General features: G+C 47.9%; 2 protein-coding genes across 10 annotated transcripts in view; one reads left to right on the plus strand and one right to left on the minus strand.

Moving 5' to 3' along the window:
* The window catches only part of SLC7A9 (solute carrier family 7 member 9), a 28,018-nt gene extending 25,329 nt beyond the window's left edge, over positions 1 to 2,689 (plus strand). For 5 of the 7 annotated variants that reach the window (XM_058706386.1, XM_058706382.1, XM_058706385.1 and 2 more), the window contains 2 exons: positions 954 to 1,067; positions 1,166 to 2,689. In XM_058706386.1, the coding sequence (XP_058562369.1) occupies positions 954 to 1,018 (65 nt within the window). In that variant the 3' untranslated portion in view covers positions 1,019 to 1,067; positions 1,166 to 2,689. The remainder of the gene's footprint in view (positions 1 to 953; positions 1,068 to 1,165) is intronic. The other 2 variants (XM_058706384.1, XM_058706383.1) reach the window with 2 other exon arrangements.
* TDRD12 (tudor domain containing 12) overlaps positions 1,685 to 24,184 on the minus strand; it is a 73,542-nt gene continuing 51,042 nt past the window's right edge. Inside the window, exons 23-32 of one of the 3 annotated variants that reach the window (XM_058706378.1) lie at positions 18,829 to 19,016; positions 17,874 to 18,084; positions 16,781 to 16,873; positions 14,732 to 14,904; positions 7,333 to 7,442; positions 5,554 to 5,614; positions 5,352 to 5,465; positions 5,115 to 5,268; positions 4,961 to 5,030; positions 1,685 to 3,686 (exon numbers count right to left, since the gene is read on the minus strand). In XM_058706378.1, coding sequence (XP_058562361.1) covers positions 3,595 to 3,686; positions 4,961 to 5,030; positions 5,115 to 5,268; positions 5,352 to 5,465; positions 5,554 to 5,614; positions 7,333 to 7,442; positions 14,732 to 14,904; positions 16,781 to 16,873; positions 17,874 to 18,084; positions 18,829 to 19,016 — 1,266 coding nt within the window. In that variant the 3' untranslated portion in view covers positions 1,685 to 3,594. Of the gene's footprint in view, positions 3,687 to 4,960; positions 5,031 to 5,114; positions 5,269 to 5,351; positions 5,466 to 5,553; positions 5,615 to 7,332; positions 7,443 to 14,731; positions 14,905 to 16,780; positions 16,874 to 17,873; positions 18,085 to 18,828; positions 19,017 to 24,184 lie in introns of those variants that run through there. The other 2 variants (XR_009255627.1, XM_058706380.1) reach the window with 2 other exon arrangements.

The following is a 24,184-nucleotide window of genomic DNA, read 5'->3' on the forward strand; positions in this document are numbered from 1 at the left end:
ATGTGACGAAAACAGGCCCCTTCTCCCTCAGCTTGTCCGAGCAGGAAAGCAGGGAAGCACAGCCGTCCCTGCAGGCACTCCTATCTGGTTTTACTTCCATACTTGCGACTCGGGGAGACGTACGAGGTACGAAAGCAAAACCCAACTGCGAGGCGGTGAGGTTGACCCTGGACTTTCCAGGGGCCGCTCCCCAGCCCAGGCACTGCCTCACCTGGGAAACCGGACATAGGTGTTACAGCAAGAGCGAATCTGTTTCATGTTGATTAACACAGTGAAACCAAACCCAAAATTCGGCTTTATTGTTTCTACTGGGGACATTTTCCTTTCCGGAAGCAGCCCTCCCCACCGCACAACCTTTCCTCTGATCGAAGCCCGAAGCTGAGAGAGGGCTGTAGGCACACGACTAGAGACAGGCAAGTCCGGTGGTTACTGTGAGGACAGCCAGTTTTCCCCAGGCCTCGGAGCATGAATTCTGATCTGATCGTCCCGACAGAGAATCTAGCCAGGACGACTTACAACCTACAGGGACAAAGCAGGGCTTCCCTCTCAGCTTTAGAAAACTTACTCCACCCGCTCCCTGCAAAAACTGGTAGGAAGCTGGGCTTGAGGAGGTGGAAAGAAGAAACTATCTGGATTTTAGGCAAGATGCAGGCCCGGTGCCTTCCAGCCACATATTCAACTCTTGGTCAGTGGTAGTTAAATGTGTACACATAAGTGAGTCCTGCACATCTTCCCTGTAGAGGACGGTGTTTGGTGGCAATAAGATAGCAGGTTCCCAATGCTTTTCCGGGAAGTAACTTACCTCCAAAGAGCCACTGTAGCTCCCAGGATGGTTCTGACCCCCTCGGGCCCAGACCCCTGAGCGTGGCTCGAACAGAGGACACGGCCCCAGGGGGCGGGAGCCAGATTTCTGCGCCCCTCTGACCGCACTTGTTGACTGGCTTTTGCTCCAGAGCCCGTCACCATGCACCTTCAGATGCTGATGGAGGTCGTGCCACCAGAGGAAGCTCCAGAGTAGCAAGCCCGGCCTCCCAGAGCCAAGTCCAAGCTGCGACGGATTTATTTGTGTAAGCGGTATTTGTGGTTATTTCTACCTGGTGTCTTCCTCAAGGAAAAAAAAAAAAACACGTATTCAGGTGTTCATAACGCTGTTATGTTTCCATAGCCTCAGTTCTCTGGGTGGGGGTTCTAGAGAGAACGGACAGGCGTTTGCCAAAGTTAGCAGTGAAGATGCGACCTAACTGAAGGCTGGCGGCCAGCCAAGGGCTCAGTGAAAACTACCACCTGACGACCGTGACGCTTCAGCGGGGCGAGGCACGTCACATCTACTTAAATAAAGGGCACTTTTTAAACCAGGGACCACTAAGGTGTGTAAAAATACACACACGTTTTGCTCTGATTGAAACAGGTTTTTAACACACTGAAGTACAGATGTTTTACTGCCCACCCTGGCCGCTCCCAGAAGTCCCGCACCCCCGTGTCCGAGGCAGGTCTATCCCAGGCTGAGTGTCGAGGCCCCCACTGCAAGACGGACCATCCAGAACCATCCGCAGCCTGGTGCCCAGGACAGGCCCCACCTCAGCCCTCACAGACACTCTGGTCAAACCAGAAAGGGTGATGAATAAAATTCTAGTTTGCATTCGGCACTCAGGGAAAACACTGTCTAAAAAAATGTAAAATGGCATTTCTGTGAAAACGCTGAAAGTTTATTGATATACTACAAAAAATATGCACGCCACGACTAAGTATGAGAGCAATTTTAGAAGCGTAGAGACAAAAGCACTTTCACTTTGCATTTCGGAAATCTTCCCCAAACATGAAATCGATATGTATTAATGGAACAAAAACAACTGGTCATTGTTTACATTTCACAAGTCGGTGCCTACATCCTACAAAATGTTATCCAGGACGTCAGGTAGTACATTTCAATGTCTGAAAAAAGAAGGCAAGATTGAAACCTACAGCCCTGCTCCCCCACCATTTCCCTTTGGCTGTTTGTGAACGACACGCGAGAACCAGAACCCACCCCCCTCCATTTATGCAGCTCTATTACTTGCTGTTATGGGCTACGTTTTACAAAAGAGAGTGATTATAAGCGAGCATCAACGGCGGGTGGCCAACAATCACAAGAAAAGCCAGTGCAGCTCAGGAGGCCCGGCCACCAGTCCAAAGGCTCCCCCAGTGGGAGCAAAAGTTCTATTTACAGAAGCCGACACCTGCTGAGGACATTACAAAACCTTTGCCAGCAAAGACCAGGACTTCCTACTTCCTGAAGAGCCTGCACAATTTAGTGAAGAAAAAGGACAATCACCACTGTACCCCATGTGTCCACGTGACACCTGCCGGTCAACCCACAGGAGTCACGGCAGCAGCAAGGGTGTGCTCCCCACAGCGGGCAGGGGTCTGACCTCCATCACCGAGGCGCTGCGCGGAACAGAGGCCCCTGCCCGGCAGTGTGCTGGGGCGATGCCCGAAGCAAGGGCAGGCCACACCATGAGCAGAATGTCTTATTTTACAGATGAGGAAACAGAGAGCCAGAGCGTGATCCAAACCTACTCACGGGACAGCCTGATGACAGAGTTTACCTATCGTTCCAGAGGTGGCTTATGTACCTGGGACAAACACAAACGCGGACACCTGTGCTTTCTGACGTACACTAAGAATAAAAATCTTGGGGACAATCACGACAGTCATGTTCTGTCCCTTTTCTTTCCTGCTTCGAGGCACAGCAAAGCCGTGCGTGGGGCTCACATTCTGTTCCTTTCTAACTCTCCCAGTTGGCGCGGGCATCAGGCTCGGGGCGCCCCCACAGGTGGTGACAGGACACCTTTCTCCGGGAACCTCGCGACCCTGCAGGCCGCAGCCCCACCCCAGGATGGCATCGTGAATGTCCTGGCTCCTCACACCCAGCTGTCCTGAGGGTCACCTCCAAGGCCCCACAGGTCCTTTCCAGATTCCACTAAAGACAAACCACTGTCCCATTCGCCCAGGATTCTGCAGCCCAGGTGGTTCTTCAGAAGCAGTAGCTTTTCCTCTAGAAAGCCCTAGGTCCGGCTGGGAGTTGCCGAGGCCACCCCGCTTTTACCCTTGGTCTATCCTAGACCTTCACTCCGAGTTTTGCTGAATCCCAACTAGCTCATGGCTGAAAGAGCTGTTAGGCAGTGCTGAGCATGACTTTATAAGCTGGAAACCTCAATTTCTATGCAGCACACCAGGTTTTTAAGCAATGTACCAAACAGGTCTACACAAAAAAGCAAACAGACTAGCTCCAGAAAGTACAATTCATCCCCCAAATGCACACCGTGCTCCCCGTCATTCAAGGCGAGTGTTAGGACGGGCTGCGTGTGACCAGTGTGGGATGGATGGCTCAGGAGGAGGCTGGGCCCGAGTGACAGCAGTGCCCGCCCCGCTCCCCCAGAGCCCCTGCAGCCCATCTCTCGCCAATACCAATCCCAGTGCACAGGATAACACTAGGTCCTAATTTATCCTTGAGTCAAGGACAGGTTGGCCGTGACGGCTTGTTTCCTGAAATCCCAGCCACACGGTGTGTCCATCTCTGTGTGGTTCCGGCCACCCTTCTGGGTCTGACTCTGCTCATTCACTCTCGCTTCCGTCATCCTCCGATGTCCCGTCACTGCTCTCAGCCACCTCTGCCACCTTCAAGGGCAGGTTTTTACAATTCACAACTATAAGAGATATTATTGAAAACCTTTTAACTACAGGCTGATTAGCAAATCTCCCTTCCCCAGCCCCACCATTATTTTGGCCAATGTAGAAAAAAAAAAAAAAAAGTCCCTTAGGTTCTAGAGCGCTATTTTGCAACTTATTTTAATTTTTAAATTTTATTGAAATCCAAGCGTAATAATGGTTTAGAAGTAGAATCTAGTGGGGCTCCTGGGTGGCTCAGTGGGTTCAGAGTCCGACTGTGGCTCAGGTCACGATCTCGCAGCTTGTGAGTTCAAGCCCCGCATCGGGCTCTGTGCTGACAGCTCAGAGCATGGAGCCTGTTTCAGATTCTGTGTCTCCCTCTCTCTCTGCCCCTCCCCTGCTCACACTCCCTCTCTCCCCCTCTCAAAAATAAACATAAAAAAAAAATAGAATCTAGTGATTCATCACATACGTATAACACCCAGTGCTCATCCCAACAAGTGCCCTCCTTAATACCCATCACCCATTTAACCCATCCCCCCCGCCTACCTCCTTCCATCAACCCTCAGTTTGTTCTCTGTATTTAAGAGTTTTATGGTTTGCCTCCCTCTCTCTTTTTATCTTATTTTCCCTTCCCTTCCCCTATGTTCATCTGTTTTGTTTCTTAAATTCCACGAGTGAAATCATGTATTTGTCTTTCTCTATTTTGCTTAGCATAATACACTCTAGTTCCATCTACGTTATTGCAAACGGCAACGTTTCATTCTTCTTGATTGCCAAGTAATACTCCACTGTATACATATACCACATCTTTTTACCCATTCGTCGGTCAGTGGGCATTTGGGCTCTTTCCATAATTTGGCTGTTGTTAATAATGCAGCCATAAATGCTGGGGTGCCTGTGAGCCTTTGAATCGCTATTTTTGTATCCTTTGGGTAAATACCTAGTAGTGCAATTGCTGGGTTGTAGGGAAGTTCTATTTTTAATAACTTATTTCAGATTTTCACTAAACAGTGAAGAAATAGGCAAGAAATGAACAGGTAAAACTGGCCTGCTTATAAATAAATTACTCTCCTGGGAAGATGTGCACAAGTGTTATAAGAAGGTATCCTTATAATTAAGAGCTGATGCCTCCTCAAACCAGAACATTTAGCACCAAGATCGACCACAAGGAGAAAATGAATTCCTAAGGGCTTCCTGTTAACGACCGATTCCCACCAAGGCCTCAGTCGTCAAGCCAGCAGCATGATCAGGTGCGCCCTGTGGGGTTCAGCACCTGCCCCTCCCCAGGAAGGGGTGCACCCCATCTTACCCTTGGGGAAGGGGCTCTCCTCTTCTTCACGTTCTTCCCAGTGATCGAAATCGAAAGCCACATTAGGATTCTGTTCAACAGAAGAGGTGACGTTAAGTGAGAGAACAGGTGACGCTCGGGGTGCTGAGAGCAGCCGGGGCCAATGTGCACTCACCCTCTGTTTGAGTAAGCTGCACCAAGGCTCCTTTCTCTCCTTCGTGAGAGTGATGACAGGTTCCTCGTCTGTAATCGTGCATTTGCAGCCATCTCTTACTATGTTGGCCTGCAGCTCCATATCGGCCACGTAAAATTTCTCTCCCGCCCAGGCGCTAGGTTTGCAGAAGGAGAGGTCGGTCTTCTCACGTGTTAGAAGTGATTTCTATTGTCCTTTATAAGACACACACGAACGTACCTGAAGACGACTCTATCTCTGAAATATTTACAGTTGTAATCCTTTACGTTCCTTATTCTTATCTTCAGTATGACCACGTCGTCTTTTTGGAACCATCTGATTTGTGGGTGGAAGCTAAGAGAGAAGAAAAAGACTTACACAAGCATCACTATTTACTCACAAGGCAGGAAGGGAAGAAAACTCCAACAGTGGATGGACATACCTTTGCAGAGGTTCTGTGGTTTTGTTAAAGGAAGAGTCTCTCGTGTTTTCAGGTAGAGTTTCTGGGCAGAAGGTCAAATGTTCCAATAAGTTATTTATACGCAACTGTATAATCTACATACCCATATGTACTTTTCCCACTTCCTGCAACTTTTAGCTGAGAACTGAAGAGCACAAATTCCACAGTAACTCAAGTATCCGCTTGCAAAGAATAATTAGAAAAAATTAAAACGCACAACACTTAGTAGAACTAATAAAAATGGGCTCTGACAAATACTATAAAAAAAACAATCAGGGGGCACCTGGATGGCTCAGTCGGTTAAGGGTCCGACTTCAGCTCAGATCATGATCTCACAGTTTGTGGGTTCGAGCCCCACATTGGGCTCTGCGGTGACAGAGCTCCAGAGCCTGCAGCCTGCTTCAGATTCTGTGTCACCCTATCTCTCTGCCCCTCCCCACTTGTGCTGTCTCTCAAAAATAAGTAAATGTTAAAAAAAAAAAATTAAAAAAAAAACAACCAGGAAAGGAAAGTTACTCTGAAAAGGAATGGCATTATTGCAGCCACAGGATTCTCTGGGGCTACCGTGCCCTGCTGGGACCAAAGATGCCTGCCACATGGGAAGTCATCTGTAGCCAGTATACACGAGGAACCAGTGCTAAACACAACACTTTCTGAAACAATGCCATTTGAACTTCTAAGTCTAAAACACTTGAATCTTCCATCCGAAGACTTGAGCGAGAATGTTCACAGCAGCTTTATTTTTTTTTTATTTTTTTATTTTTTTTTTTCAACATTTTTTATTTATTTTTGGGACAGAGAGAGACAGAGCATGAACGGGGGAGGGGCAGAGAGAGAGGGAGACACAGAATCGGAAACAGGCTCCAGGCTCCGAGCCATCGGCCCAGAGCCTGACGCGGGGCTCGAACTCACGGACCGCGAGATCGTGACCTGGCTGAAGTCGGACGCTCAACCGACTGCGCCACCCAGGCGCCCCCACAGCAGCTTTAATAACAGCCTCAGTGTCTATCAATAGGTAAACAGACAAATAAGTTGTGGTATATTCGTATCATAGAATACAACTCAGCAGCAAGAAAGTATCACCACTCCTCGTGATAATCTAGATGAATCCCACAGATAGGATGCTGAGTGAGAAAGCCACAGGAGTATACACTCTGTGCTTCTAACTCAGCAAAACTGGTGGTGACAGAAGTCAGGACAATGGTTCCTGGGAAGGGTTTCAGGTGGGAAAGAGGCATGAGGGAGATTCCTGGGCTTCTGGAAATGTTCGACAGCTTCATCTGGGTGCGGTCAATGGACGTATACACACGTTAAGTAATTCTGATGAGCTGTGTACTTTATTGGATGAACGTTATTATACCTCAATTAACAAAAAGGAAAAAGTTATTTAAAAAACGTTGGGGGGGCTCCTGGGTGGCTCTTTTGGTTGCGTGTCAGACTGTTGGTTTCAGCTCAGGTCATGACGCCAGGCTCATGGGATGGAGCCCGGCACTGGGCTCTGCGCCGAGCGTGAAGCCTGCTTAAGATTCTCTCTCTCCCCCTGCCCCTGTCCCCAGCTCACACTCTCTCTTTAAAAAAAAAAAAAAAAAGTCTTCCTTTTGAAAAATAAAACCATTGGAGGTTGAACTGTCAAAAAGAGGAATTTAGATAACAGCAGTTTATGTCACCTTCTATATAATTCATCTAAAAGTGGATAGCCTCAACGTTGTGAAATTTCCAAGCTTTCATGATTTTAAGTCAGCCATGTTTTAAATCACCAACCATGCTTTTGGCTTTCTGGCTTTGTCTCGGAGTCAGCACCTCTTCCCGAGCCCCTGTCCTCTTGCCGCGCGCTCTGCAGACAAGCAGCATCTTCTGCTGAAGAAGGCGCCCTGGATGGAGGAGGTGAAGGTCAGCTCCGGGATGGAAAGAGAGCAGACTCTAGCCCTCTCCAGGATCCCCCCAGCAAGAGGAGGAAGGCAGGCGGCAAAGGACTGTGAGGTGCCTACTGCCACAAGTCAGACCTGCACACAGCTTAGGGCCCCTTTCCGGATGGAGGGCGGGGCCGCCAGGTCTGCTCCCTGCCGCCCACCTTGCAGCGAGCACAGAGCAGGCGATCCACAGAGACTGTTAGATAAATGCAGTAACTCATTCACCAGAGGAGTTAAAAGGGCAGGAAGTAAAAGCCATCTCTGCTCCCTGCCCTAGTCCCTCAGCCCCTTCTCCTCCCTGAGACATCCCCTTACCAGTGTGGGTCTCTGTCTAGAAACATTCTTTGGATAAATAAGCAAATATTGCCATCTGTATCTAAAACACACACACACACACACACACACACACACACACACACACACCATTTAATGACATGGGATCCTATTAAATTCACTCTTCTGTCCATTATCCAATTAACTAGAGACAGATTACTCCATATCGGTACAATTTAAAATTAAAACATTTTTAAGTTGTTTACATTTTTTGAGCAGGTAACCACATCCATGCAGTTCAATACTTTGAAATAAATAAAAAGGTCTACAGTGAAAAATCTCTTTCATCCCTGTTCCCCAGCCATCCCGCTGCCTTCCTCATGGGTGACAACGTAATTCATTTTTTATGCATTGTTTTAGAGAGAATCCAAGCCTAAAGGAGCAAACCCATACTAAACTATACAAACACATGTGCACACACACACATCCATGGTGTGGGGAGTGTGCATTTGTCTCTCCAAGGGGACTTCTGGTTGACGCACGTGAAGCCTGTGAACGGCACCCCCCAAATGGTGAAGGCACATCCGTGTTCCAACCAGCCAGGCAGGGACCCCCTCCTCGGGCCTCGTCCCCCACACCATGCAGCACCAGGCCTTCCATCACCCACCCTAATGCCACCGGGGCTCTCCTCTCCTTCACCAGACCCTCACCTGCTGGGGCTCCATCCCTCCTCATCACACACTTTCCCAGTTGTGACTCTCCTTTAATACCAGCAGACTAGTCTTCCCAGCTGCTTTCCTGAGCTCTAGGCTTCTGCTTTTGATAACCCTAAACTTAACATGTCCCAAACCAACTTAGTATCTCCCCCTCCAGAGCTAGATGCTCTCTGGGAAGCACCCTGGAACGGTCCGCCATGCCAATACCCTCCCACCCCCAGGGCTCAGAACTACAGAACCACACTCCCTATGTCTGTCAAGCCCTATGGCTTCCAGATCTTTTACGTCCCCAAGATCTGTCCTCTTTCCCAACCTGCTGTAAGAATGGCGCCATTCGGCTCCTGAAATGGAGTCTCTCCTGGGCAGGTCCATCTGTAGAACCTAGTTCACGGTCCTCTGCACTTCTGCCTTACGTGTGTGGTCACAGGTGGGCAAGACTCCTGCACAACCACACAATCAGAGTACAGAGGGCCAAGCGGAGAACAGAGCTGGGGCTCAGGAGTTGCTGTGTTTCACAGAAGTGATCAAGCCTCGTTTTCATTAAATCTGCTAAACTCTAATGCGGTGTCTGTTTTTAGAAGAATATCTTATAAGCAAGCATGGGGCATTTTTTGCTTCCTGAAAGTGTATAGAAACTGACATGTATCCTGATCTCAGGGCACCCAATTCGTTAAGATAAAAACTACCAACCTCAGGCGGTGAAGTATTTCAACCTTTGCCATGTTCTTTCAAATTCTCCTGCATTCATCAGTCAGCAGGAGTCCTCCCAGGTCACCGGCAGCCCCATGGCCGCCCCCATGGCCAGCCTCCTGTGCTCACTCCTCGGGCCTCCTGGCAGCATCTGGCAGGCTCACGGCTCCTGCTCTGAGACACCTCCTCACCTGCCGTCTGGGTGTTCGCCCTCTCAGGCCTCCTCCTACCCTGCTGCTGCTCCTTCTCAGGCTCCATTCTGGTGTCCCCATAGGCCCCTGCCTCTCAACACTGGGCCCCAGGGCTCAGCGCTCGCTCCTTCGGGCTCTCAGTACCCAGGACCTGTCAACAAGGCTCCGTGAGGCCACACACTCACTACAAATATATCCAGAAAGCAGCCACTTCTCACCACCTCCACACAGCCACCCTCGCCCAAGCCAGTGTCACCCTGTCCTGAACTCCCAGCACAGCCTTCGTCCCTCACCCCAGCCTATCCTCAACACCGGTGCCAAGGATCTTTTGACTAAATCATCCCTCTGCTCAAAACCTTCTCATGGCTCTGCCTCCTTAGAGCAGGAGCCCAGTCCTTGAAACTGGCCACAAGATCATGTCCCAGGACTGCTCAGCACCTACGGTCCCCCACCCTGCCGCATTTCTGCTCTAGTCGCTGCACCTTCCTCCCTGTTCCCAGAATCACGGGATGATGGAGCCCTCTGTATGCCCTGAGGAGGACTGTCCTGGCTAGTGCCTGGGCCACTGCTCACCCTCCTCAGCCACAGCCACCCTAACTTCCTTTCAGTGCTCATTTGCTGCCTCTCACCTGTTACCATCGATGTATCTCTGGGATCTGCTTATGGTCTATCTTGCTCTATTAAAACACAAGACGGCCCTTCATCTGTTTGCTGTATCCCCAGTAGACAATAAAAACTTACGGAATGAATTTTAAAGCTTCAAGTGGCCCAATGGTAATTCAGTTAAGAGTAATTATCTGTTAATTAGATGAACTGGAAACAAAACCAGACTGAAAAATATTCCCGCGCCTTGCCACCAGAAGACATGCAGAACAAAATGGTGGGCAAGGAAGCACCAGCTTCCCATCTCCCCACAGAAGCCCTGAAAGCACCACCAGGTGCTGCTGAAACCAACTTTCCAGGAGCTAACACCCAAAGGTTGACAGCAACAAAGCAAACGCCCGATGAAGAAAAAGCCAGCTTCAAAACCGGAGGAAGGGCCTTTGGCGTTTCAACCAGCCCTTGGCCCACCCGCCACGGTGTGGTGGTCTTGCTTTGGGCAAGCAGCAGCCCGATTCCCATCCCCACCTTAAACCAGAGGTAACAGAGCAGACTTTACTCACAGATTACTGTGTGGTCCACTCTGACCTGTCCGGTGGGGGACCTGAGGGACCAAACTTGGAACACAGACGGAAAATGGCGGGCACTGCTCAGAAAAGGAGACCACAAGCCCACAGACGCTGAGGGGAAGGGATCAGGGACCCAGCAGACCACACACCACCTAAGGCCCAGAGGAGAAGCTGGGTGACACTAGGAAATCAGGACATTCACAACCAGCGCACTCAGGGGCAGAAAGCCACACGCATACCGAGGCAAGATGCGTGTTCAGAAACGTCCTGAGGAGACCTCAAGCCTTCACCTTGGGCTAATTTCTAGGCAAGGATTTGGAGAAAATGGGAACCTTCGTGCATCGCTGCTGGGAATGTCAAGTGGAGCAGCTGTGTGGGAAACAGTTCGGCAGTTGAAGAAAATGAACCACGGAATTACCATATGATCCAGCAATGCCACTTCTGGGTGTATCCCAGAAAGAAGTGAAAGCAGGGACTTCAACAGAGGTTTGTATGACCATGTTCACAGCAGCACTACTCACGACAGCCAAACGTCCACTGACAGATGAAAGGACAAACGAAATGGGGTCTATCCACACAGTGGAATATTCATCAGCCTTAAAAAGGACGGAAATCCGGATACGTGCTGCAATGTGGGTGAGCCCTGGAAACTTCACACGGAGTGAGCTGAACCAGACACGAAAGGCCCCACGTTGCATCGTCCCATTGATACGGGGTGCCCAGAATAGGCTGAGTGACAGAAAGCAGAATGAAGGTCTCCAGGGGCCGTGGGGGCAGGGATGGGAGTTAGAGTTTCGTGGGGACAGGGTTTCCGTTTGGGGAGATGAAAACGTTCTGGAGGTGGACGGTGGTGGTGGTTATGAGCAGGGAACATTAACATCAGGCAGGGGTCGATCAGTGACCCTCGACCCTCAGGGAGGCAGGCTGCAGCTGCAAGCGAGAGGTTGAAGAGGCGGTGGGATTTGGGGGGGGGCGGGGGGGGGGGGAAGGGAAAAAGGTATTCCAGACCTGCCTGGACTAGGTGCCAGGAGAGGAGTCTCACAGACTTTCTGATAAGGTCCCAATAAAAAGTCAGGGACAAAAATCCTCGGTGGCTCCCCAGTCAGGACCCCTCACTTTTGACAGCTCTGTACTTTCCCTCAATAAACTCTATCCCTTTGCCGTCTGTTGTTTGCGAGATCCTTTCTTCCACTGGGAAGCCAGGACTGGAGTCTCTCCAGCCCTCCTGTAACATTCCTGTGAATGTACTTCTGGACGCTTAGAAGAGCACAACAGGTTTTATGTGTATTTCACAACTTAAAAAAAAAACCCGAGAAATTCTGTTATGCATATTTTTTTTAAATTTTTTTTTCAATGTTTTTTATTTATTTTTGGGACAGAGAGAGACAGAGCATGAACGGGGGAGGGGCAGAGAGAGAGGGAGACACAGAATCGGAAACAGGCTCCAGGCTCCGAGCCATCAGCCCAGAGCCTGACGCGGGGCTCGAACTCACGGACCGCGAGATCGTGACCTGGCTGAAGTCGGACGCTTAACCGACTGCGCCACCCAGGCGCCCCTGTTACGCATATTTTAACACAATAAGAAACACATGCAATTTTGGAAATGACTGTTAATTTTTTAGACGTAATAACAACATTCTAGTCAAGTTTCTAAAAGCCTTTTGTTACTTCACAGCCTAACCAACACCTGGTATTTTCTTTCCCTCACTTGGGGGGGGGGGGGGTATGAAGTGCTATTATCACACCGTGGTTTTAATCTGCATTTCTGTGAAGACTAGGGAGTTTGGGCACCCTTTCACATATTCATTACTGAGCACTTCATTCGTTAGACGTTGTGAAGTGTCTGCTCAGGTGCTCAGTCTTCTGCCCACTTTTCCACCAGGTGGCTGCAACGTTCTTCCTGATGAGTCCATCCTTCCCCATGGGGGTGCCAGGTACTTTCGCAGTGACTTCCACAGTCCCTCATCCTCTGCCTGTGGAAGTGTAAACTGGGCCTCCCAGTCTGGAACACTACTGGGCAGCAGCTTTAACGCTGCCTCAGCAATTCCAGTTTTTCCTTTCTGTGTGTGTGTGTGTGTGTGTGTGTGTGTGTGAGAGTGAGAGTGAGAGTGAGAGTGAGAGAGAGAGAGATTGAGCCCTACGATAGGCCCTGTGCTGACAATGCGGCAGAGCCTGCTTGGGATTCTTTTTCCCTCGCTCCCTGTCCCTCCCCCACTCATGCACCTGCTCTCCCTCTCAAACATTAAAAAAAAAAAAAAAAAAAGCCCTGGGGCAACCTGGGTGGCTCAGTCAGTTAAGCATCCGACTTCAGCTCAGGTCACGATCTCCTGGTTTGTGGGTTTGAGCCCCACGTTGAGCTCTGTGCTGATAATGCAGAGCCTGGATCCTGCTTCAGATTCTGTGCCTCCCTCTCTCTCTCTCTCTGCCCCTCCCCCAATCACACTCTGTTTCTCTCTCTCAAAAATAAACATTAAAAACAATTTTTTTAAAGCCCATCTGAAAAAAAAATCAGATTATGTCTCTAATCTTGGTTATAATAAAGACTACACCCTCCAATGTCAAGCTTATCTATTTCTTCTGAAAAAAACAGGGAAAGAAAGCCCTACACTAGGAAAAGATGGAAAGCAATTACTGGTCCTTTTATTCATGAAGGAGAGGACAAATAGAAATGAAGGTGGCAACTGCCCTTAAAAAAATGGATTTTTAAAAGGCGCACAGGCACAAAAATTAAACTGAAAGAGTACAAAGTAACTCTCTCCTGAGGTTAAGAAAGCCAAACAAATGTGGGGATGAAGTTGTGGGACGTTGATGTTTACCAGACACACAGACTGTCCCGTTTACGTGGCGGGGTGTGTGGGCTGTGATGGAGTCTCAGAGGCAGGAAGTCAAGGAATTTTGGGTAGAGGAAAGCAACAGTCCCACAAAGTGTCGAAGAATCCAAGTTTGTTTTTTTTCTCAGGTATATTTGCATAAAAGGAAGAGAAGTGAAAACGATGCAACCCGGGCTCATTCACACAACACACACAGATTGCAAAATACCAGCCTCAAGGAGTAACACCTATACATGCACCAAAACACAGGCAGGAGAATGTGTTTTAACCACCACCAGAAGCGGCTGAGAGCAGGGAGATTCCTTCCACCAACAGCAGGCGGGGTGAATAAACTACAGTACATTCACACAATGGAATGTCATGTGGCAGTAAGATTTTACGACCTACAGCCACATGCACAACACGGATGGATTTCACAAGCTGTGCCCTGCCGAAGAAGCCAGACCAGAGACATACTGCTTGACTCCCTTCGAACAAAGTACAAATCAGGGTAGAGCGATCCATGCTCTTCCAGGTCAGGATGGCAGCTGCCCTCGGGGAGGGGGCAGGGGGTGGCACGGACTCACGCCCTCTTTCTTTTTTTTTTTTTTTTCACGCCCTCTTTCTGATTCAGGCTTGGTTTCTGTGTTCAAAAAGCCCACCAAACTACACTTACGGTGTATATACTGTTCTGTGTGTGTGCAGTCAGGAGAAAAGATAACAAAAGCTGATTTGGCAAGAGATACAGGTAAAACAATACGTCTGGCATCTGTTTTATAATATTCCACCAAAGCAAAAATGGGCTTTGGGGTGTGGATAAAATAAGATTGCCAAGTCTGAGAAATTATCGAAGCTGAGCGATGGAAACATGGAGACTCAGTAACCTAGTCAACTTGAAAGAAAGAAAGAAAGAAAGAAAGAAAGAAAGAAAGAAAGAAAGAAAGAAAGAAAGAGGAAAGAGAGAAAGAGAGAAAGAGAGAAAGAGAGAAAGAGAGAAAGGAGAAAGAGAGAAAGAGAGAAAGAAAGAAAGAAAGAAAGAAAGAAAGAAAGAAAGAAAGAAAGAAAGAAAGAAAGAAAGAATGAATCTCGAACACTTGTGAGTTATAGTCCCCAAAAGCAGCTCTTCCAAAAGGGAGACAAAAATCCACTTACAAGGGTGCCTGGTGCCTCAATCAGCTGAGCATCCGACTCTTGATTTTGGCTCATTGTGATCCCAGGGTTGTGGGATTTGAGCCCTGCGTCGGGCTCCACGCTGAGCTTGGAGCCTGCTTGGGATTCATTCTCTCTCTCTCTCTCTCTCTCTCTCTCTCTCTCTCTCTCCCCCTCTCCCTCCCTCCCTCTCCCCTGCTCACAGACACTCTGTCTCTCAAGTTTAAAAAAAAAAAAAAAAAGTCCACTTACGGGGCTTGGCTTAAGCTTTCTTCACCGGGTGGTGTTTTAGCTCCTTCCTGTAACGTCTTCAGGCATTCCATATGCTCTGAGTTGTCAATGCCCATTCCCATTGACAGAATTTCAGCACGAACGTTATAATCAATGACAGAAGTTTTCAGATTTGACAGTTTTGTAACGTGCACCTTGAATCAAAGAAAAAGCACATTTGCAGGAATCACACCGTGAACTTTTAAATCAAACATGCTCTCGGTGACCCCGCGATTCACCGTGCAAGGTTTGGTGCACATGGGCCTCCCTCTGCCGCATCAGAAGTCACACGTGAGATGCTTCCAGAACCTGCCCCCACACTGCAGAAGTATGGTGAGGTCTGGGGTTGGGAGGCCCAAAACTGAATCCTGGAGTAAAACCCCCAGATGAGACCAATCTATAATGCAAGGACCACACACACAACTCTTACTTTCTAACTTTCTAACTTAATTACTTGAGTATTTTCACCTCTCCTAACAAGGAGGACCCCAAGGCTCGGAGACTTTGGCGCCCAGAGAGGGGCTACGCCAAGGCCCTAAGTCCCATGTTCTGGACAGTTCCCTCCACTGGGTTTTTTCCTGCGACCAAAATACTCTCATCAATTTTAATGTGGATAGAATATGAAGTTCTGCAACATCCTGAGTCCTGCTGACGGGAGGTGCAGACCCAGGACCGCGCGGTCCTTTCATGGCAGGGGAAGCAGCGGGAGCACTTTCCGAAGTGAACACCAAGAACACATTCCCACCTGGGAATGGCGCAGGCGCCTCTTTCCACTCGACTGGGGGCCGAGCTGGGCTGGGTGGAGAAAGACCCTGGGTGGGAGGGTCTGTCTCCCCTCCACCGAGCCACGGACAGCGCTATACTTCGGAGCTGCGGGAGCAGACGCCAGGCGGGTTTTCTGTTTTAGCTTCTTCATTTTCTCAGCTATAGTTTTCACAATCAGTTAATCAAGTTTCCATATTTTTTCTTCTCCATTAAACAACCAGAATATTGACTATTACGGAAACTGAAGACCCCAAATCTTCATTTACCTAAATTGGCAACCTCTACCTTCTCTAGTGAAAATCATTTTCTCTTCTGAACCCCTAAATCTTACACCCAAGCTTCTTGTTGTAAGTGTTAAGGCTTTTCCAGTCTCATAAAAATAACTTCCAGTGGAACAGTTCTTAAGAACTAGATTCCTTTAAATCTTATCATCATACTAATTTAAGTCCAATGGAGCAAAACTTCAAATTGAAAAGCAGGGTTCTCAGGGTAGGAGTTCTTGTTCGTGGACAGAAGCCAAGCGCTCCCACACAGGACCTAACGCGTAAATATTAGTGCTCAATAAATATTTGCTGAAGGAATGAGGCAGAAACTGTAACCATAATTCAACCGACCTTACAAAAAAAACATTTTTTTTACATGTTTGTTTATTTTTGAGAGAGACAGTGAATGGGGGATGGGGAGGAGGGGGGGTACACAGAATCTGAAGCAGGCTCCAGGCTCTGAACGGTCAGCACAGAGCCCGACGCGGGGCTCAAACTCACGAACTGTGAGATCATGACCTGAGCCCAAGTCGGACGCTCAACTGAATGAGCCACCCGGGCACCCCAAAACCTATTTTTGAAAGCCCAAGAATCCTCGACATGACCGATCCCACATGGGGGCCACTGTCCTGATGTAGGGCCTCCCCACCAGTGGAGACAGAGGACTTTGAAACTGACTTAATAGTGTACAACCAAACCTTGAAAAAGTGGAACAGAATTATAAATATCAGAGACTGTCACATGGAGCAAGGAGAGTTTCAAAACGCCTGTCTCCATCGTGAGTGCTGGGTTATAATGTAAAGGATTCTCTTATACAAGAAATCTACAACCAAATTCATGACCCAAATAATATGTAAAAAACCAACTCTCCCTAACACAGAGATCCCCCAAAACCTCCATTTATTCGAGGCAAACAATTATTCAAGCCACAAATTAGAATAATATGAATAATTTCAGGGGCCCATTCAAACACAGATTTCTTTAAAGAAAAACACACACTCACCATTGGGTCGACCCACACTGTGTTTCCTAAAGCCAGTATCACTTTCGCATCATGCAATTTCCCAATGATTTTATGATGAATGTACCTAGTGATCTGAAAAAGTAAAAGACGTAACTTATCTGAAGCTTTAAGAAAATCTCTTATCCGGTTTATGCTGTGTACTTTTGCAAAAACCTGTTCCGTGTATTTCCTTGTGCCTTCCCACCTCCCCGTGAAGGGGGGTCACAGAGGCCACGGTGCCCCTCTGTGGACAAGGGTACTGAGCCGTGGGGCTCGGTAAGGACAGTGCACACGGCACTTCTGGACTCCCAAGCTGCATGTTTCCCACTGTGGCCAAGTATCCTCTCTCCTCTGTGAGCAAGTCTTCAAAGTATGGATGCCCATTTCTTTGGAAGCTCAATGAGAACGAAGCGCCCTGGAATTGAGGGGCCCCGGGCTTCGGTGTACCCTTTCCCAGGCACGTGGCTGTTTTTCCCTCACGTGATCCCACGGCAGACCAGACGTGCCTGAGTACTCTCTCAGGCACATTTTACCTCCGAGAAAGCCCACCTGCCTTGGACAGCCAGGTGAGCCCACGTGGGATCAGTCTTCCGTGCACCTTCACCTTCAGTGCCTCATCCGGTCTGCGAGGTGACATGCTAGCTATTCCTCCTGAGGGGCCCAGAGGAAATGTCCCTTCCAGACTCTCTCTCCTTGACCATCGTCTCAACCGCAGGGGAGCCACCCCGCCTGGTCAGAGAGTATCCATCACCCGGGCCCCCGGGGGCCCCACCCCCATCTGCCAGGGGGACTCGCCTGGTGCTTACACTGTTTCTTCTCGAGCTGACAGCCAATTTATTGCATAGCAATGCATATTTTATACCAATTCCAAGACCGTGAGCGCTAATGATGACGACGGTGCCAGGCAGTTCTCTGGGGCTTGGGAGCTGGCTCTGGGACGGCGGCTGTCAGCGCATTGCCGCACCAGCAGGGACCCAAGCAACTGCTGCGTTAACTGGCCAGGACCAGGACGCATTCTGCCTACACTCAAATAAACCTCCATTCTGTGTATATTCTCAAAGTCAACAGGACATAAAGAGCCAAAATAACTTACCTTTGGGTTCCATTCAACTTCGTTGTCAGCGGGTTTCACTCTGCAAACAATGAACTCCACCGCCTGCGGGGGCAGAGCGTGGAAATTTTCTGGGAGAGGCAGCAATTGGTGTCTCGTGACGAGTCCAGTCCGGCCTTCGTCTATAAACTTGACGAGGACGCTGTCCGGGCCCCAGCTATCTGCTTTTTGGCTCATCTCCAACACCTCAACCCTGGAGAACAACAGTGGCTTCAGTTTGACACAGAGATCCCAAAGGAACACAATCTTTGCCTCAACCTAGTCATTACATCCAAAACGAATAACTGCACAGTTTTATTCCAAACTAGAAATAAAAATTAACTGGAGCTGTCACGAGTACTCAGAATGGTTTAATTCAAGTACGTAGAAGAATAAAAACTGGGTAGTACCGTTGAATAGAGTAAACCCCTTATCTGACAACACAGCGAAAATCAACACAGTAAGGTGAACTTTCGAAGGTTCTCATTCTAGGCTCCACCGAGCGGAGTCTGGACTGCCAACCACGGGTGTGAGCAGGTCCCTGAGGCAGACTGCTGGTGTCGGAACACCGACTGTGCCATTTACTGAGCTGAGGTCACATAATCTAGGTGACCCCGCAGGGGCTCAACTTGCTCATCTGTAAGATGGGACCCACTTTACAGCTTTACAGGAATGATGTAAGTGTGCCTGTAGGGGGCACAGAGCGACGGCTCAGGAACCAGTGTGTGAGTGATACGCTGTCCTCCACGCTCTGTGCTCAGGAGCCCAGGGCTGGGTAAGTCACAGGCACGGCACCATGCCAGGCAGCTGCGGGGGGACGCGATGCTGCCACCACCCTCCCAGCCAGCAGCCAGGCTGCATACGTGCACACTGGGTCACATGGACACAGGTCAAAACAGGGATTCGAAACCACTGGGACAAATGCTTCCCAACTTTTAGAGACGAAATAGACCTTTACCTGTGAAAAAGTGTTTTTTCTGCTAATCCATATAATCCAAATTTTTCCACCTTTTCAGCAGCTGTGTTATTGCTGTTACCCTTAAAATACTCGTTCATTTCAGCATTAAGGGTTGCATAAAGATCCACGTGCTTATCAACTATACGGCCAAAGTAATGCGTTGCATTCAAAATATAAAAGGGTATTATCTGGGGGAACAAAAAGAAACAGCAAACATATCTAGAAAACAAACTCAATCTAAGCCAAAAAGGTACCTGCCGAAATCAGCACATGACCGAAGGGCCCAAAGCAGGCCAGCAGGGACGGAAATGCAAACGAGGAAACAGGCCAACAAACAACAGGAAACCTTAGCGGACTCACTAAAGTGTGGTTTCACTTTAAGCCCTACGGGAAGACTTTCTGTTAGCCTCATTACTTTAAAGCTTCATTATAAATTGTAAGTGTTCCTTTGTTTACTTAATTGAACTTTGCAAAAGTTGTTCTTAAATAGCATCCCTGGGTCTGGAGCTCTTTCTGATCTGTGTTCCGGTAACAGGCAGTACCGTATCGAGGGCCTACGGTGTATGAGGCGCTAGGGATACGAGACGAGCCATGTCCTAGAAGGACCCCCAGCAACCCACGGGCGGACAGATGTGCCGCAGCCGGCACATGAGCAGAAAGACAGCTCTGCACAGGCAAGTGTATGCGGGGTGGGCAGTGCACGAGGAGCAATGCCGGAGAGCACGGAGCAAAAGCACGGAGCACGGAGCACGGAGCAAAAGCACGGTGTTAGCAAAAGCACGGAGAAGGCGGTCTAGACACAGAGCAAAACGTCCACGTGAAGGTGGGGAGTCACGAGCTACCGGCAGCAGGCACCAGGACAGAACAGTTACTGGCGGAGAAGGTGCTGCTCACTGGGAGGCAGGGGCAGGCAAGGAGGGGCAGGGTCGCCCCTCACGATCAATGTCATGGGGCTGGCAGCCCACGGCCCTCCTCTGTGGTGCCCCCGGGCTCCACTGCTGGCCATTCTCCCCCTCTCGTTGCCAACGAGCCCTGTCCTGTGCCACAAACACTTCCATGTTAACTCTGCTGCGGGGAGATTCGCTGGTTCCTCACCCCGGAACAATCCTCCCCAGGTCTTCTCGTGGCCGGATCCTTCTTCTCATTCGGCTCTCAGTGTAGCTGACCCCTCGGAGTCCCTCCCTGCCCACAGTTTCCACAGGCCCCTTGTCCTCCAGCATGTGTACCCAGCATACCCCCTGGGACTCTGCTGCATTTCACCTTCTCCACAGCACGTGTCACCATCTTTCTGACTCACCTGTCCACTGCAGACCCTCCCAACAGGAGGACAGGTAGCATGTCTGTCACGGGTCCCGAGCCAGCCATTCTGCAGCACCGTGGAGGAAGCTGCCTGAATAAATGCTCAGTGCTTACTCAGGCCCGCCGCCATCCCAGGCAGGGAGCCCGGCATCCCTTCCTGCATGACAGATGGCCTCTGCCAGGGAAGCCTTCTCCCCCACCATTCAGAGGCCCACTGCCTGATGGCAGACAGTGACCACACAGTGGTACGGACAATATGCCCGCTATGACGTTCCGAGAGCTAAGCAGGACATAATATATACACCAACGACAAATCTTTTAAAATATGCACAAAGAGGGGCACAAAGAGCGGCTCATTTGGTTAAGCGTCCAACTTCGGCTCAGGCCATGATCTCACAGTTCACGAGTTTGAGCCCCGTATTCAGGCTCTGTGCTGACAGCTCGGAGCCTGGAGCCTGCTTCAGATTCTGTGTCTCCCTCTCTCTCTGCTCTTCCCCTGCTCGTACTCTGTCTCTCTCCAAAATAAATATTTTAACAAATTAAGAAGAAATAAAGGATGCACAAAGAAAAATGACAAACTAAATGTACTAAGATGCTAATGATGATTGTTTTAAGGTGACAGGAGTAAAGGGGAGAGTTTCTTTTCCCCCATATTTCCCAATTTAGGAGCCTCTGTGTTAAGCCTCACAGACCTCAGCACACACAGTGAACAAAATCCAGGCCCCAGATGTGGCAGTCTGTGGTTATCACTTTTGCATGGCATTAGCACATCTGAAGACACATTAAGTTGGCAGAATAGAGGGCGCAAAAAGAAGCTTGTGGACCAAAGGAGGCCTCCAGAAAGGGTGACCAGCTCATCCTGGTTTGTCTGGGGCTTTCCTGCTTTCAGCACTAAACATCCCATGTGCCCAGAAAATCCCTGGTCCTGGGCACACCAGAAGGGTCCCTTCTAGTGACACCCCTGCCTGTTTTGACTCCATTCTCACCAACAGTCCTGCACATAACTAATTCACTTTGCTACAGTTGCAGGATACAAGGTAAGGACACACAAATCAACTGCATTTCTAAATAATCAGAAAATGAAGTTTAAAGAAAAATAACATTAATGTCCAAAAACATGACCTATGAGGGATAAAGTTAACAAAGTACAAGATCAGCCTACCGAAAATTATAACACGTTGCTTAGAGAAATTAAAGATGACCTAGATAAATTAAAGATGACCTAGATAAATGGAGTGATAGCTATGCCATGTAAATGGACAAGATGACTCAGTATTGTTAAGATACTTATTGTCAATTCTTCCCATATTAATCTATAGACTCAATGCAATGCCCTTTGAAATCCCATCAGGCTTCTAAGTAGAAACTAGCAACTAGCAAGCTGCTTTAAAATTTTTCAATGTCAGAAGGATATTAAAGACGACAGGCAAGTTGGGAAGACCTCCCTACCAGTCTCCAGGATTATTTATAAAGTGACAGTAGTCAAACCAATGTGGCACCTTACAAGGATATACAAACAGACCAAAGGATAGAAGAAAAAATTCATAATTCACAAATATGGTCTCCTAATTTATGTCAAAGGTACTAGTGTAATTTAAGGGGAAACGAAGGTCTTTATGATAAATGATGCTAGTGCAACCATTTATCTATAAGGGAAAAACCTGTCCCTTATCCATACCACACACACACACACACACACACACATTAATTTGAGATGGATCACAGACCTAAATGTAATACCATAAAACTTCTAGAATAAAAAAATAGGGAAAGGGGCGCCTGGGTGGCGCAGTCGGTTAGGCGTCCGACTTCAGCCAGGTCACGATCTCGCGGTCCGTGAGTTCGAGCCCCGCGTCGGGCTCTGGGCTGATGGCTCGGAGCCTGGAGCCTGTTTCCGATTCTGTGTCTCCCTCTCTCTCTGCCCCTCCCCCGTTCATGCTCTGTCTCTCTCTGTCCCAAAAATAAATAAAAAAACGTTGAAAAAAAAATTTTTTTAAAAAAATGGGGAAAAATCTTTGCAATCGTAGGATAGGCAAAGATTTCTTATGGCATGAAAAGCACAAAATGTAAAATAAAAAAGTGAGAAAGAAGACTTCATCAAAATTAAAAACTTCTGCTTTTCAACCGAGGGAAAATATTAGCAATTTATCTGACAAAGGATACCCATAATACATGAAGAACTCTTAAACTCAACAACTCAAATTTAAAAATAGGCAAAAACATGGGCAAAAAGTGTGAAAAGAGAGTTCATAAAAGAGATACAAAGGGCCAAATGATCAGTGAAAAGAGGTCCAAGATTATCACCAGAGAAATGCAAATAAGATTATCTGTGCAAATGCAATGGTGTGGCAAAAATTAAAGACTGAGAACACCATGTATTGAGAATATGCACCTACTGGAACTCTTGTATGCAATGCTGGTGAGAATGTAAAATGGTACCACCACTATAGAAAACTGTTTGGCGAGTTCTTACACACACACACACACACACACACACACACACACATCGTATGACCCAGCAATTCCACTGTCTCACTCAAAAAACATGAAGATACAGATCTAAAAAGATTTGCAACACAGAAATTCACAGCAGCCAGAAACTGCAAACAACTCAAATGGCATGAACTTGTGAACAGACAGGCAATCCACGGGAATCCTACTCGATAAGGAAAAAGGTGAATCTCAAAAGCATTACGCTGAATAACAGAGATAAGACTCAAAGGACTACGTATTGTATGATTCCATTACAAGAAATTCTAGTAAACACAAAGGTCTAGTGACAGAAAGCAGGTCCAGTGGCTGCCAGGAGTTGGGGTTGGGGATGAGGGGCCAGGAGAGACCTTTCTGAGGCAATAATAATGTTCATATCTTGACTGTGGCAGTGGTTACATGATTGTACATATTTCTCAAAACTCAACAAACTATACATTTAAAATAATGATTTTTACTGTATGCACACTGAACCTCAATAGAGCAGATTAAAAGGGAGGATCTGGTTAGAGGGGTTCTGGGAAGGTGACAGTGGTGAAGTGTCATGTGTTTTGACTCTGAATCCCCATGTAAAGATAGAGCAATGAGATGGCAAAACCAAATACCGGGGGCATACTTTACAACAAAGCTAATCGACAAAATATCCCCACAGACCCCAAAATAAAAGCAGATGAGGAAGATAACAAAGGAGAAAATCTAAGTGACCTTGGGTTTCATGATGACTCTGTGGATATGCCAAAAGCATGATTCCATGAGAAAAACAAGTGGAAAGTTGGGACTTCATTACAATTAAAAACCTCTGCTCTGCAAAAGGCACTCTAAGGAGAACGAAAAGACAAGCCACAAGACTAGGAGAAAATGTTTGAAAACCACGTATCTGATAAAGGACTGGTATCCAAAATCTACAAAGAACTCTTAAAACTCAACAATTAGAAAACAGACAACCCAATTAAAAAATGGGCAAAACACCCTGAACAGAGAGCTCACCAAAGAAGACATACGGGTGACAAGTAAGCACACGAAAAGATGCCCAACATCAAACATCATCAGGGAACTGCAAATTGAAACAATCAGGTACCACTACACACCTACTGGCATGGCCAGAATCCGAAACGCTGACAACATCAGCTACTGGAGAGGAGCGAAGCAACAGGACCTCTCATTCTTTGCTGGTAGGAATACAAATGGTGCAGTCACTTCAGATAACAGTGGGGCAGTTTCTTACGGAGAAAAACAGCCTTACTATACAAGCCAACAATCGCATTCCTTGTCATTATCCAAATGAGTTGAAGACTTACGTCTGCACAAAAACCTGCACACAAATATTTACCATAGTTTTATTCATAATTGCCAAAACATGGAAGCAAGTGAGATGTCCTTCAAAAGGTGAATGGATACACTATGGTATACTGAGCAATAAAAAGAAATGACCTATTAAGGGATTAAAAAGAAGCCAGTTTGAAAAATGAAAAAAGCCAGAAAAGCCTACATAAGGTACAGTTCCAACTGCATGACATTCTAGAAAAGGCAAAAATATGAGACAGTAGAATATCAGCGACTGCTGAGA

The sequence above is a fragment of the Neofelis nebulosa genome, chromosome 17 (assembly GCF_028018385.1).
Source record: "Neofelis nebulosa isolate mNeoNeb1 chromosome 17, mNeoNeb1.pri, whole genome shotgun sequence".
Taxonomy (NCBI): domain Eukaryota; kingdom Metazoa; phylum Chordata; class Mammalia; order Carnivora; family Felidae; genus Neofelis; species Neofelis nebulosa.